This window comes from Microcaecilia unicolor, chromosome 1, assembly GCF_901765095.1.
Source record: "Microcaecilia unicolor chromosome 1, aMicUni1.1, whole genome shotgun sequence".
Lineage (NCBI taxonomy): Eukaryota > Metazoa > Chordata > Amphibia > Gymnophiona > Siphonopidae > Microcaecilia > Microcaecilia unicolor.
Window position 1 is genome coordinate 41,599,596 of NC_044031.1, and position 13,443 is coordinate 41,613,038.

Below are 13,443 nucleotides of genomic sequence, written 5' to 3' on the forward strand. Positions count from 1 at the left end.
TCAGTCTATCAATAGTAAGCAACATAAGATCTAAGGAGCATCAGGTTGAGTACTTGATTCCTCTGCTCTACATATTTTGTATCATCAAGGAACCTATGCTCCTTATTAATCCTCAACCCCCTAGGGATTCGTTGGCTGTGGCAGTATTGCTCTAATGGCTAAATGGCTCAGTTTGAAAATAAGTTTATATATCATTCGCCCTATGGCTCCATTCATTGTGATATGGAAAAGGTTTGTAGATGGCATACTTTTTCATCTGGCCAGGGGATAAGGCAACACTGGAGAAACTTCTGAATTATGTAAACGGCTGTGGCATCAATATTCACCACTTGAGACTCAGCTGGACAGAAAAACAGCATTTAACACAAGGAATATACACCTGGTTTATTTTAAAAGGATATGAGTGACATGGTATTTCAGCTTACCGGATAAGTTTCAAGTAGTTTATTTTATATTTTGGTATAAATAGCGAATTCTGATCATGTTAACAGGTTTTGCAACAAACCTTTGGTGAAATGTTTTTATATATAATTCTGTGCCTTATCCAAATGGGTCATGTTTATAATTGAGCATTGGAAGTTTGAGTTGTGTAATGTTACTTGATAATATTTAATAACAATATTTGTATTCATACAAATTTTCTTCAATTTTTGATAGCTGTTATATTTTAGAGATCTTTTTTATAGTTGTTTTCTCACTTCATTCTTTTTTTGAGTATACTTTACAAAGTGCAAGTGTACGTTTCAACTTTGTCCTTTTTCAGGGAATGCTTACGGGTATATCACATGAAAGTTGGGGCTTTCTGTGGGCACTATTTGTAAGTGTGTATATCTATGTACAGTTTTATAAGAGCCATTTTATTTTGTAAAACATGCTTTACACACTCAAAATGCTTTATTAATTTTACTCTTTCTAATGGCTATAGATATATTCATCACATCCCCACTTGTGTTTTACAGTGTAATATGATGATTATAAGATTTCTATGAGGCAAACTCTTCCAGTTGAAATACCATACCATCGCACAGAACAAAAATATTTCCTGTATGCTGTTTTCCAAAGTTTGATATAATTTTGAAAAGAATCTGATACCAACTATCACTTCTCAAAAATTTACTAAATTTAATGCCATCATCACTAAATTTAATGCCATCATCGTTGCTGTTGGCAATACGGATAGCCAAATGCAAAAGAGTTTCTTTCAATAGCAGCTTGGCTAATCTGTTAATTAAAGAAGTCCGAACCCAATGCGTAGACTAACTCTCTTTGTTCTAAGGTTTTAAAAACCACTCCTCGAGACCTCCACTGAGGGATGTTGATGTAAAACCATCTCCATGTTGAACGTTACTAACAAAAGTGAATTCATATCTGTTCAGAATGTATCTAGCCACACCATCATATCTGTGGAATCTTATACATACAATAGCAAGAAACTAGGCAACAGATGTTTGGAATGGCTCATTTAGGGTTCTTTATTGTGCTGATGTGGAAAACCTCTATTGGGTTGTTCAAGGTTCATGGATGTGAGGAATCTGTTAATTTGGTTAATTACTTAAAACTTTTTTTTTCTCTGTCAAAACAGTAGCGGCTACAGGCAATACACCCCTACACGATCTGTTAAACTATCTGAAGAAAATAATAGTTAGTAAATCGTGTTCTTCCACCACATCTGGAGATGATACAGCTACCAGCATCCACAGAGGAAGCATGGTACCAAGGAAACCTGAGATGGGGGTGAAGAGGTCCCATACAAAAGGTAGATCACCTACTTGTCTTGGAGCTCTTTATAATGACACCAAACTTGTGAGATTCATTGACCTTTGTGACATGAGTTTGAGAAGCCTTTATCAGTTAGGTTCCTTAACGTCTCTCCAGACTGGCCCAGAGCAGACTGATGGGATGAGCACACCTACCATCTGCTGGAGACTAGAGAGCTGCACGGGGGCGGGGATAGTGGGATTCCCATGGAGAGCCCCTCCAGGTCTGCGGGGATCCCATGGGGAGGGGCCCAGGTCCTGCAGGATCCCTGTGGAAGTGCCTTACCTCCTCTGAGCACAGAGTGCCCTCCTGGCACATGCTTCAAAGTATCCTGGTGGTCTAGTGGCTTCTTTGGGGCAGGAAAGATCCCCACTGTTTCCTGCCTGCTGCTGCGGCACTGATCCTCTCATCTCTCCTTTTTTTTAAATGGCTGCCGAGACTCCCAGCAGCAGCAGCATTGTGAGGCCTCCATGGAAGTCTTGTGAGGCCACTGCTGGAAGTCTCAGCAGCCATTTTTAAAAAGCGGAGACAGAATCAGCAGCAGTGGGCAGGAAAAAGTGAGTATCTTTCCTACCTCAAAGAAGCCACTAGACCATCAGGGTGCCTTGAGGTATGTACTAGGAGGACACCCAGGGCCGAAGGGGAGGTGGATGGATGATGTCTGGATGATAAAAAAAATTGAAGCCATGTAGGTGAGTCTGTGTTTCCCCTTCCTCCACCATCGCTGTACACTCAAAACAAAGCAAGTAAACCTATGAGCTCCTTCATCCACGTTGTTCTTTATTGTTGGTAGCATTTTTATTTAATCTCACTTATATTTTCAAACATACCGGCTTGTGCATCATAAGGATGTACACAGAGGAAGTACAATAACGGAATAACTTTTCATAGGTAGAGTAGTAATTCGTTATAAATCGTAATCAGTATGTCATTTGGAGGGGCTGGTTATAGGGACACCCTAATACTGTTATATTCATGCAGAGATTTTTTTTTCTTCTGGTAAAGGGCTACTAAAACAGGCATCATGTTATGAGAATCAGGTGCTCAGCATCCAGAGTTCCTATCTATTTACTTATTTATGACATTTATATCCAACATTAAACATGAATTAGGTTGAAACCTAGGAGCATTAAAAAAAAATTTTTTCCCTGTGCCTACATCAAAAGAAAAAGATGGCATGTGGGAACGTGCTCCTTTTGTTTTGTGGATTGCAGTGGTATATTATAAAAAGTACACTTGCCTTTTTTATTACTACTTTTTCACAGAGAGGTATTGAATAATTAGGGAAGGGCTTCCTTCATGCAGATGTTTTATCCAGTGTCAGTCTAAATGTGCCAACATTGTCCAGTTCAGCACACTATTAGCCGCCAAGTTCATACAAAGTTAATTATGTTCAGTAGAAAATAAATCTATTGCTTAAGACTGCTTGCTATTTAATATTCCATCACTGTTTCATTATTGCTGCCAACTATTACATATTAAGGGCATTTGCTTTAAACTTAAGTTTAATTCATTTATTCAGTCCTTACATACATATGGTTTTGCTTTTTAAACCCAAAGGTGAATCTTAAGAGTGGTTGAACAATTAGATATAAACTGTGTTTTTTCTGACTTGCTTTGGGTCCTGTGACGGAAGAAAATGATTTATATTACTTTTACTAGTATTTTTACTGCTTATAGAATCTAGCTTGGGATGGAGGAGATTACTTGTGGCGAGGATGGGCAGGGATTGGTTAGATTCCCGTGGCAGAGGGTTAGATTCCTCACGGGGATGGGTGGGGACGGGTTAGATTTCTGTCCCCGTGCAACTTTCTACTGGAGACTGAACTCCCGATTCTTGAGTGAGCCAATCCATCCAAGAATCAGTATTTCTTAGTCTCCAGCAGGCGGTGGATATGGTGAGCCTTTCAGTCTCGGTTGGGGGGGAAGGGGCTAGATTTTTCTGTCTCGGTAGGTTATTTTCCCTTAATAAATAAATAAATAAATAAAACTGCTATTTATAATTCTTTTGTATTTCTTCGTTTTATCTGTGCTCCCTTCAGTGTTTCTGGCTGCCTTTGGTGTGCTGAGACCCTAGGGTATTCTCTGGTGCCCCAGGGTACAATACAAGGCCCCCCCCCCCCCAATCCTCTTCTGTTCAGGAGTTGAAGGCTGTCTGTGTGCCTTTGCCTCCTTGTTTTCTCGCATAACTGCAGTCACTAGTGTTGGAGGGGGAGACCTTTCGGATGTGCCGAGGTTTGTGCGCACCGGGAGCCATGAGTAGTGACAGACTCTGGAGGTGCTCCACATGCCAGCACTGGGGCCTCATCGCAACAAGAGGCTGTAAATTTTGTGGGGCTTCTGAGGTAGCCAGGTCTTCTGTCCCTGCCCACCATTTTGGGGCCTGCAACACCTGCAACACTCCAGCTTCTGTGGCTCAAAGCATCGATTCCTCTTTCTTCCACATGTTTGGGGGATGTGAAGGGGAGCCCAGCTGAAGTGGGCTTTTCCCCAGAGTTTATATTAGCCATGTACAAAGCTTTCTGTCTTAAAAGAGCTAAACCCCGACAGTATTTGCCTTCAGGTCCCTCCTCAGAGGATTCCTCCATTTCCAAGTGATGGAGGGTGTCTTTTGGTGGGGGTGGGGAGAGGAGGATGCTCCTGAGGAATTTATGATCATGAACCAGTTTTGTGGATTGGGAGCTGGAGGATCTTTTGTAGAAACCTCTTGGTTGAATGAGTTGCCCCCAGGAGAGGTTTTGTCTGTAGTCAGGGTTTTTTCATAGGGAAGAGTTATAGGCACTGATTTCCTTAATTTCTTCCAATCTAAATTTTGATGAGGCTCAGGAGGAGGACTCTTAGTATTAAAGGGTATCAAGAAGGCATTAGGATATCAGGCTTAGTCTCAGTGGGATGCCCCAGATACTCCTTTTCTTTTAATGAGATCTATGGTCAAGCTGTATGCTAGGCAGGAGCAGGATAGGGAGATGCTTGAGCCCCCAGTGGTGGTCGCAGTAGTTTCCACAGTGACTAAAGACTACCGTGCCATGGACGGTGGTACAGCTTTGGATGATCCATAGAATTGTAGGATAGAGACTGTCCTGAAACAATTCTGAGGTTTCCACTCTTGCAGTACAGGTGACCATCTATGGAGGCTTAGTGGCTAGGGCATGTTTTAGATAGAAAAGTGTATGACGTTTTCAGTGATTGACTGGGAAGTCGCTAAGCTTGAGATGGGTTCCGTGTTCCTGGCAGATGCCTTGTATGATTTACTCAGAGCGTTAACGAAGTCCGTGGTCTTTAGGGGTTGTGGCTAGAAGGTCTTTCTGGCTTGGTCAGCTGGTACAGTAAATATAATTAGTTTAAATTTGTAATTGCGCAATGGATTGTGATTAAAATTTTTAATCGCATGGTCCAAATGTAAAGGAGTTGAAATAAATAAGCACTTAGACTTGTAAAGTTACATAATAACCTATGGAACTTTGTAAGTGTAAGTGCTTTCAAAATGAGCCCCATAGTTTACTTTTTTTTTTTTTTTTAATTGATCCTAAACATTCGTCAAAAACTTTGATTCCATCTTCTCCCATCTCTCTCTCTCTCCTCCCTTGCTTTCCCTCCCCTGGCACTATCTCCTCCCTCCCTTCCCTCCATCCATGATTATCATTTTTTTTTTTCCTTCTCTTTGTTTCTTCCCTCTCTTTTATGGGCACCATCTCCCTTCTTTGATTCTTCCATCCCCTATTTCTAGCATCTGCCCAATCCCCCCCCCCCCCCCCCGTGGTCCCCAAATAATTCTTTCTCTCTCCTTTTTTTTTCTCCTGGTACCTCTTCTTACTTCTCTGGCATTCCCCCCACCCCACATAGTAACATAGTAGATGACGGCAGAAAAAGACCTGCACGGTCCATCCAGTCTGCCCAAGAAATGTGCCACTTTTTTGTGTATACCTTACCTTGATTTGTACCTGTCTTTTTCAGGGCACAGACCGTACAAGTCTGCCCAGCGCTATCCCCGCCTCCCACCATCGGCTCTGGCACAGACCGTATAAGTCTGCCCAGCACTATCCCCACCTCCCAACCACCAGCCTCGCCTCCCACTACCAGCTCTGTTATCCAATCTCGGCTAAGCCCCTCTTTCTCTCTAGCACCCCTTACCCTGTATCTCTTGTTCTTCTCTTTCTCCTGCCGTGCCCCCCCCCCCCCTTGCTACTGCCCCTCCCCCTTGCATCTCTGACTGTTCTCTTTCTCCCTCTGTCGCCCCCTCCTTCCCTGCATCTCTCGCTCTTCTGTTTCTCCTGCTGCCACTGCCACCCCTCCCCCACATCACTCGCTCTTGTCTTTCTCCCGCCATTGCCCCCCTCCTCCTCCGCATCTTGGGCTCTTTCTTCTGCTGCTGCTGCTGCCGTCGCTCGCCCCCCCCCCCCACTCCCCCAGCCATAGTCCGTATCTTTCTCCCTTTTTTTCTGCTGGCACTGGCAACTCTTACCTCTCTGGCAGCCCTGTAACTCCTTCTCCCTGCTCCTCACAGCTGCTGCAGTGAAAACATACTGTGTCATCTCGTGTCGCGTCGCCCATGTCAAAGCCTCTCTGTAACAGGAAGTTCCACCTCTGAGCCAGGTGACACATAGTGTGCTTTTAGTGCAGCAGCAGCCGTGAAAAGCAGGGAGAAGGAGCTGCAGTGAAGAGGAGTGTGCCGGAGAAATAAGAAGTGCAGGCAGAGCAATGCTGGATGTTTACAGGTGGGGGAGAGAGGCGTTAAACATTTAACACGTTAATCGTGATATTAACACGTTAAATGTACAGCCCTAGTTTAAAATAAGACCAGTCTCTTTACCCCATGGTCACACACCGTAAGCATATTGCAAATTCTTTTTGCCATCATGGAATATTTAAAATTGCAGCGGTATTTCTTATCCTATATATAGTCAGGTGATCCTCTGAACCATCACAACACAGCGTCATAATCCATAGTGTTACTGAGTGGAGACGGTATATCCAACGTTGCTCTTTAAAGTTGAGAAGGTGGTCATAATCACCACTCTCCCTTTGGACATAGAAAATGTCATAAATGCCATTGTTGTGAGTTTATGCTGTAGGGGATACTTTGATCTGACACATAGACGGGAAAGAACACTGCAATTGGCTGCAAACCAGAAGAGTGGTATATCAAATGATGTAAATAAATAAATAAATAGCATCTGAGTCTGACAAAAATTGCTCTTCCAATTATGTTGTTGTATACTGTGTCCCTGGTATATTGTTTGTGTAGGCATTTCATTTCATACAATAAAACTTTAAATGAATGTGTTAGGTTACAAATAGAGTCCCTCAGTACAGCATTGGTTTGCATATGGACATTACAGCTGATTGTCGAATGCGAGTTATAGATGTTGTATGATGGTCTTGGAAGGGTGGCAATTATGGCTGCCTTCTCAACTTTAGAGAACAATATTGGAGTTTGCACTAGCATGGGCAGTTTTCAACTGGGTTTCAGTTAGCAAATCTGTCCAGGAATTTGGCCCCTTTAATTAGCTAAATGTTAGTTAGATACAGGAGTTTTTAACAGGTAAAACGGGTCAGGCCAGAGATGCTCATGAAGCTGACTTCCACTTTGAGACACTTAGAGGCATATTTTCAAAGCACTTAGCCTTCCAAAGTTCCATAGGTTTCTATGCAACTTTGGAAGGCTAAGTGCTTTGAAAATATGCCTCTTAGTACGACAGCAGTAACTGACTGAATTTTGCCCAGTACCCAGCTAAGCACCTAGGCAAGCCAAAATGTGCCCACTCGAATTTTTGAATAGTTGGGTTTAGCCAGATGGTAAGTCATTCAGTTAGCCACTGACTATCCATTTAAAGATAACCAGGTAAATTCACCCAAGCCTCTTTCTATGCACAGAGGATCTCTGAGGGAGAGGACGGGATTGTATGGATGAGCAGCCTGGATAGGCTGTATGGTCTTTATCAGCCATCATTTTCTTTGCTTCTGTCTTACCTTCTTACTGAGTTTCTATATATCAACCCCCAAAATCAGAAGTGTTTTTTCCAGCTATAAAGAATGACATTTTTACTAAGGCTTAAAACTCAGAAGAGAGCTAAATGAAGGATAGTATCTAATATATTCAAATATCACAATGAAATCCGATTCCATTGTGATATTTTTTTACTAAGGCTGTCAGCAAATTGTACACAGGTTATACCTACAGATTTTGCTGCTTTGCGACTTCTCTTCAATTCCCCCTTTTCTTTTTTAAACTTTTTTTTATACATCTTGCAGTCTTTCTTAGGGCATTTTTGAACTGTGATAATTTTTTTTTTTAATGTTTGCTTGATTCTTTTATTTTTGAATCAGAAGTGCCTGATGATGGGGGTGATTGTTTGGCAAAGTTCCTGAAGGAAGATACTTCGCCTGAAGCAGAGGGAGGCACCAAGAAGACTGAGGGCACAGGTAGAAAAATACTGGGTGACAATCCTCCCCAAGGACCCAAAAAACAGATCACCCAAGGTAAAGGTATTCTGTGCCTTCTACTACCACAAAGCTTTCTGACCTTGAAGTACAGAGCTTGCACTCCAAGGTCAGCTGTGTATGCATAGGCCTTTTGCTTGGCTAAATGTACTTTATTATCCCTTTCAAGCTTGCATTTGTTCCTGACTTTGCACAATTGCCTTCCTTCTCCTCCATGACCTTGCACGTTCATTTCGATAATTTGACCCATTGGTTCAGTGGCAAGTGCTGCCATGCAGATCTAGTTTCAATTCCTGGATTAGGTCTTCCATTCCTGAACTGGTTGGGGGTGCTGCAGAGATAGTCCATGGGGAAGAAACATGCTAGTTCCTTATGGTCTACTAGACCAGTCCATACGTATGGGTTTTTGTCCCCTTGCCAGCAGATAAAGACAAAGAACAAGACTTGTGGAGCCTACCCTATAATAGGGCACCTTTGCAGCTCACCAGTATGTCTCTGTCTCCTCCTTAGAGTTTCTCAGTGCCCAGTTTGATACCAAGAAGGGGAGTCTTCTTGAGAGAGGAGCAGAATTTCAAGCTTCAGGCCCAGGTATGGGACTTGCTTATGAGGATGGTTCCTTTGGCACGAGAATATCTGTAGCTGCTTGGGTCCATGGCAGAGATGCTTGATTTGGTTTCTATTTCTTTTTTTTTTTTAATTAGGATTTTTTTTCCGCCTTTTTGAAGGACTTCTTCACTCAAGGCGGTGTACAGTAAGAATAAATCAAACATGAGCAATAGACAATTATAGCAGGAAAAATATTCAAATGACAAGTATGGCATAGTATGCTACTTACCAAATGCTCTTACTATTCTGTTGTAGATAAGGACTTCAACTTTGTAACAATAGAAACCTCAAGTGTCAAGGGTGCCTACAGAGATGGTGTACCCCTGAACAAGACTCATCATCACTGGTTTCAATATAACCTCCGAAACCAACCACAGTGTAAAAAAAACTCTCTATTGGAGAAAAACCACTGTAGCAAAAATAAACAGAGGGTCAATAAGGTCCAAAGGCAGGTTTGGCAGGTTTGAAGGCGTCTTTGCAGACATTACAGTATTCCATTGTTTCCATCTTGCACCAATTTATTATTTATTCATCCTGTGTTAAGTGAGTGATCCTTGAGGCAGATGGGTGTATACCGTCGAAACACAGCCCAGTATTGGGTCTAATACATGAGTGGTTTCTAATAGATTCATACACTACCTATTTGGCTGCAGGAGTCTTCTTGGTCCACCCCTACTTCTGAATTTGGTTGCTCCATAAGATCATACACGTTAGCCATTGCAGAATTCTCTGTTGAGGCTTTGGTTGGCACAGTCTCTGGGCTGCAAGGTTGGGCTTCCCTATAGGCAAGGGTCAGATCCAGCCTAAGGCGATAACTAAGCTTACAGAACTTGGCCAAGGGTAGACCTTGAAATACCCGTGTACTGTGGTCACCACTAATGCCAGTCTATCTGGTTGGGGGCCCTTTGTCAGGGTCAGACAGCACAGAGACAATGATCTGTGGCCAAGGCAAGGTGCCAGATAAAATGTCTGGTAGCGCAGACCATAAGGAGTGCTCTGTCGGCATTCAAGCCACTGATTTGCAGACAGGCCATAAGAATGTTCTCCAGCAATGCAGTGGTGACAGGCTGAGACATGATGCCCCATCAGTCAATCGGGTTGTTTCCGTACATTCTTTTGGAAAGAGGACTGGTTTTGGGAGCTGCACTGTCTTGATGTGCATAGGGTACTAGTGCCAGATTTGAAGGTCATAGGTGGTTTTCAGAGGTCCAATCATTTTTTGCTCTCTTTGTGAGACCAAAGAAAGGAAAAGTGATGACGAAGGCTACCATAGCACAGCCGCTTAAGGAGTTTATTCAGCTTATCTTGTGAAGGGCTGTGTTGCTCCCAGGGCTCTATGAACTTTTTGTGCCTCATTTTACAACCGTTTCTCCTGCGGATTTCTGTAGGGTTGTTAGATAGTCCTTGCACAATTTCTCAAGACATTACCATTTTAGATGTTCAGGCCTGGAAGGACGCCACTTTGGTGGTAGGTGTGCTGAAGATCTGTATTTTGGGGTATGTCCTAGAGTAATTTCCTGTATGTCTGGCCTGATAGATGAAAAGGAAGGCAAAATTAGGACTTATCTGCTACTTTTCTTTCCTTGAGTCTTACCAGATCAATCTAAAATCCTGCCTGTTTATTTTGTTTGGCCTATTGAATAATTGATTGCATTTGTTCTTGTGACGTCTTCTAAGATGGATGCCTTTAGTGGGGATTGGAGGGTATGATGAGATCATGGGTGGCCCCCTTCCCTGCTCTTGTGGGCATCCAGGGAAGGCAAATTTGCTTCCTTACAGAAATACTAAGCAGCTGCAGTCTGCATAGTGCCCCTGCATATAGCAGGCTCCATAAGTTCTTCTCTGTTTCCATCTTCTAGTAGGTGGGGACAAGATATGTATGTGTGGACTGGTGTGGTAGGATTCAAGAAAAGAAAATTAGCAGGACAAAATATTTTTTATTTGTGAACAATGACACCTAGGAGTGGAGCCCTAGTGCGATTGGCGATAAATGTATACAAAGATATGAATATATGTGCAGAACAGTGCATAACCAGATTATTGTTTATGCATGCATGTGTTCACATATACACATAAATGACTAGGATATCAACATTTATGCGTGTACTTGCTGCCTAAATTTATAGAATTACCTCCTTAGTGCATGCAACACTTCACTATCAAAGATCGTACTGGACATTAACAAACCCTTTTACCTCAAACCCAACTTGATTGAATCTTATCTTCCCTATCCCACTATAACATTTTGTACTTATCCCCTACCGGGCTTGGCGAATGCCTTTACATTATTATGTAAGCCACATTGAGCTTGCAAATATGTGGGAAAATGTGGGATACAAATGTAACAAAAAATAAAATAAGGAAAATGAACAAACCACAGCCCTAATTTCTGCCTTCTCCCCTAGCAGGAGTGGTGCACACAGCTGAGACCAAAGAGAGCCAAACACAAGAAATGAATCAAACGCATACAAAGCAAATGCACGAAGGAAAGAAACTGCAGGTAAAGAAAGAGTTTGAGGAAGGAGACGAGCTACAAGATAAGCACAATCTGCAAAAAACTTGGACACTGGTAAAAGAACACCTGCAGGAAATTAGACCACTACAAAACAAGGCAATCCTTCAGGAAGCAGGACAATGTCAGGGCAAGGGAGGCCTGCAGGAAACGAGGCAACTTCAGAGCAAGAGCAACACGCATGTGCCAAATGAAGGAAACCAACAGGAAATGAGGCAGCCTCAAGATGAGGGAAACCTACAGGAAGCAGGGAAAACTGGAACACAGCAATATTTGCAGGAAGTAGGCAAATTGCAACACCTGGAGAAACTGCAGCAAATGGGGCAACGGCAGGAAAGGGAGAAACCACAAGACCAGAGAAACCTGCAGGAAGCAGAGAAGCAGCAAAATGTGAAAAAACTAAAGGAAATGAAGCAACAACAGAAAGTGAACAAACTACAAGATAAAGAAAGCCTGCAGGAAGCAGAGGAACACCCAGACAAAGAAAAACTTCAGCAGAAGAGACAATTGTATACAGTGGACAAATTACAAGAAAAGGAAACTGTGCATAAAACAGTGAAAGTGCAGGACAGGGTTGACCAGCAGGAAACAGTCAAACTGCCAAACGTGGAAAGACAACCAAAAGCAGAACTGGAAGATGAGGAAAACCTACAGGAAATGGGGCAACTTCAAAACTTGCAGAAACCAGACAAACCGCAAGAAGCAAATACTTTACAGGATAGGGATAAGGTGCAGCGTAGGAAGCTGCAGAAGCAGGGAATGAGGCAATGGGAAGCAAAGACACTGCAAGAACAGGAAAATAGGAAGCTGCAAGAACAAAGAACAGGAAAGCCGCAGGAAAAGGCAAATCTGTTTTCCTGGCAAAGACTCCCCAGCTGGTTGGACACACAAACAAGCAGAGAAGTGGAAGAACTGGATCACCCAGGTGAGGATCAAGTAGACAGGCAAAGCAATAGACCAGAACTCTTACTACAGGGGGAGGGGAGGATATGTTTTATGGATGATTTGGTATAAAACAAGTAGGTGAAATATCTTTAATCGTTCATTTCACCTTCTTGTTTTAATTTTTTTTTTTACTCCGAAGCAACTATTTGGGTGGAACGTGGCCATGTTGAAAGTTTTATTCTCTTAAATTTTAATAAAGTGTTCACACAGCATATTTGACAGTGGGTTTACCTTTTTTGGTTTGTGGGACCATTCCACTTGTTTCAAACTATTACCAAGACAGGATAGAAGGGATCCCTGAAGGATATTCAGACAAGCCAGGCTTCAGGGTCCAGTATAGCTCTAGAGCTCACAGGTGAGCACAGGATGGTAAGCTATTTTTCCTGGAGGAGAAGATCCTCATAGATACTAGTACTTCCAAAGCTAACACTGTTATGGATATTTTCCCAGGAAAATCAAATGGCAATGTTCATATCAAAGGCCTGATGAAACTGATGCAAGACGTCTTGGTGTCTGAAACTGGCCATTGCAGGGAGACCATGCAAGAAATCACAGCAGAAGCTGGGGAGATGCAGTATGTAGAAAAGAGGTTCATGAGACCACCACAGATATTTTATAGTAATGGTGAGTGTTAGAAGGGAACATCTAGACAGAATGTGCTCCATCACCAACTCATTACCATTTATGATCAGAAAATGGGGGTTGTCCAAATCTGGTGCTGTGTAGACCTTCATTTGCCACTGTGAAGTTTTTCCCTAATTAGGCCTTACCCCCTCCTCCTGTACCTCTACCATCATAGCAACAGACTCTCCCACTTGAGAGATCAGACCACAAGCCCAGTGTTTGTGCTTCCTCTGTTCCCTTCCCCTCCCCAACACAGTATCTGTGAGCACTGCCTTAGCCTAATAAGAACATAAAAATAGCCATACTGGGTCAGACTAGTGGTCCATCTAGCCCAGTATCCTGCTTCCAACAGTGGCCAATCCAGATCATATGAACCTGGCAGAAACCCAAATAGTAGCAACATTCCATGCTACCAATCTCAAGTCAAGCTGTGGCTTCCCCTATATCTATCTCAATAACAGACTATGGACTTTTCCTCCAGGTACTTGTCTAAACCTTTTTTTAAACCCAGATACGTTAAGCGCTGTTACCACATCTTCCAGCAATGACTTCCAGAG

General features: G+C 42.7%; 1 protein-coding gene across 1 annotated transcript in view; it reads left to right on the top strand.

Moving 5' to 3' along the window:
- LOC115466151 overlaps window positions 1–13,443 on the top strand; it is a 168,293-nt gene that overhangs the window by 45,746 nt on the left and 109,104 nt on the right. The window contains exons 6-10 of the mRNA XM_030197264.1: window positions 1,583–1,756; window positions 8,086–8,238; window positions 8,710–8,787; window positions 11,214–12,242; window positions 12,713–12,886. Coding sequence (XP_030053124.1) covers window positions 1,583–1,756; window positions 8,086–8,238; window positions 8,710–8,787; window positions 11,214–12,242; window positions 12,713–12,886 — 1,608 coding nt within the window. The remainder of the gene's footprint in view (window positions 1–1,582; window positions 1,757–8,085; window positions 8,239–8,709; window positions 8,788–11,213; window positions 12,243–12,712; window positions 12,887–13,443) is intronic.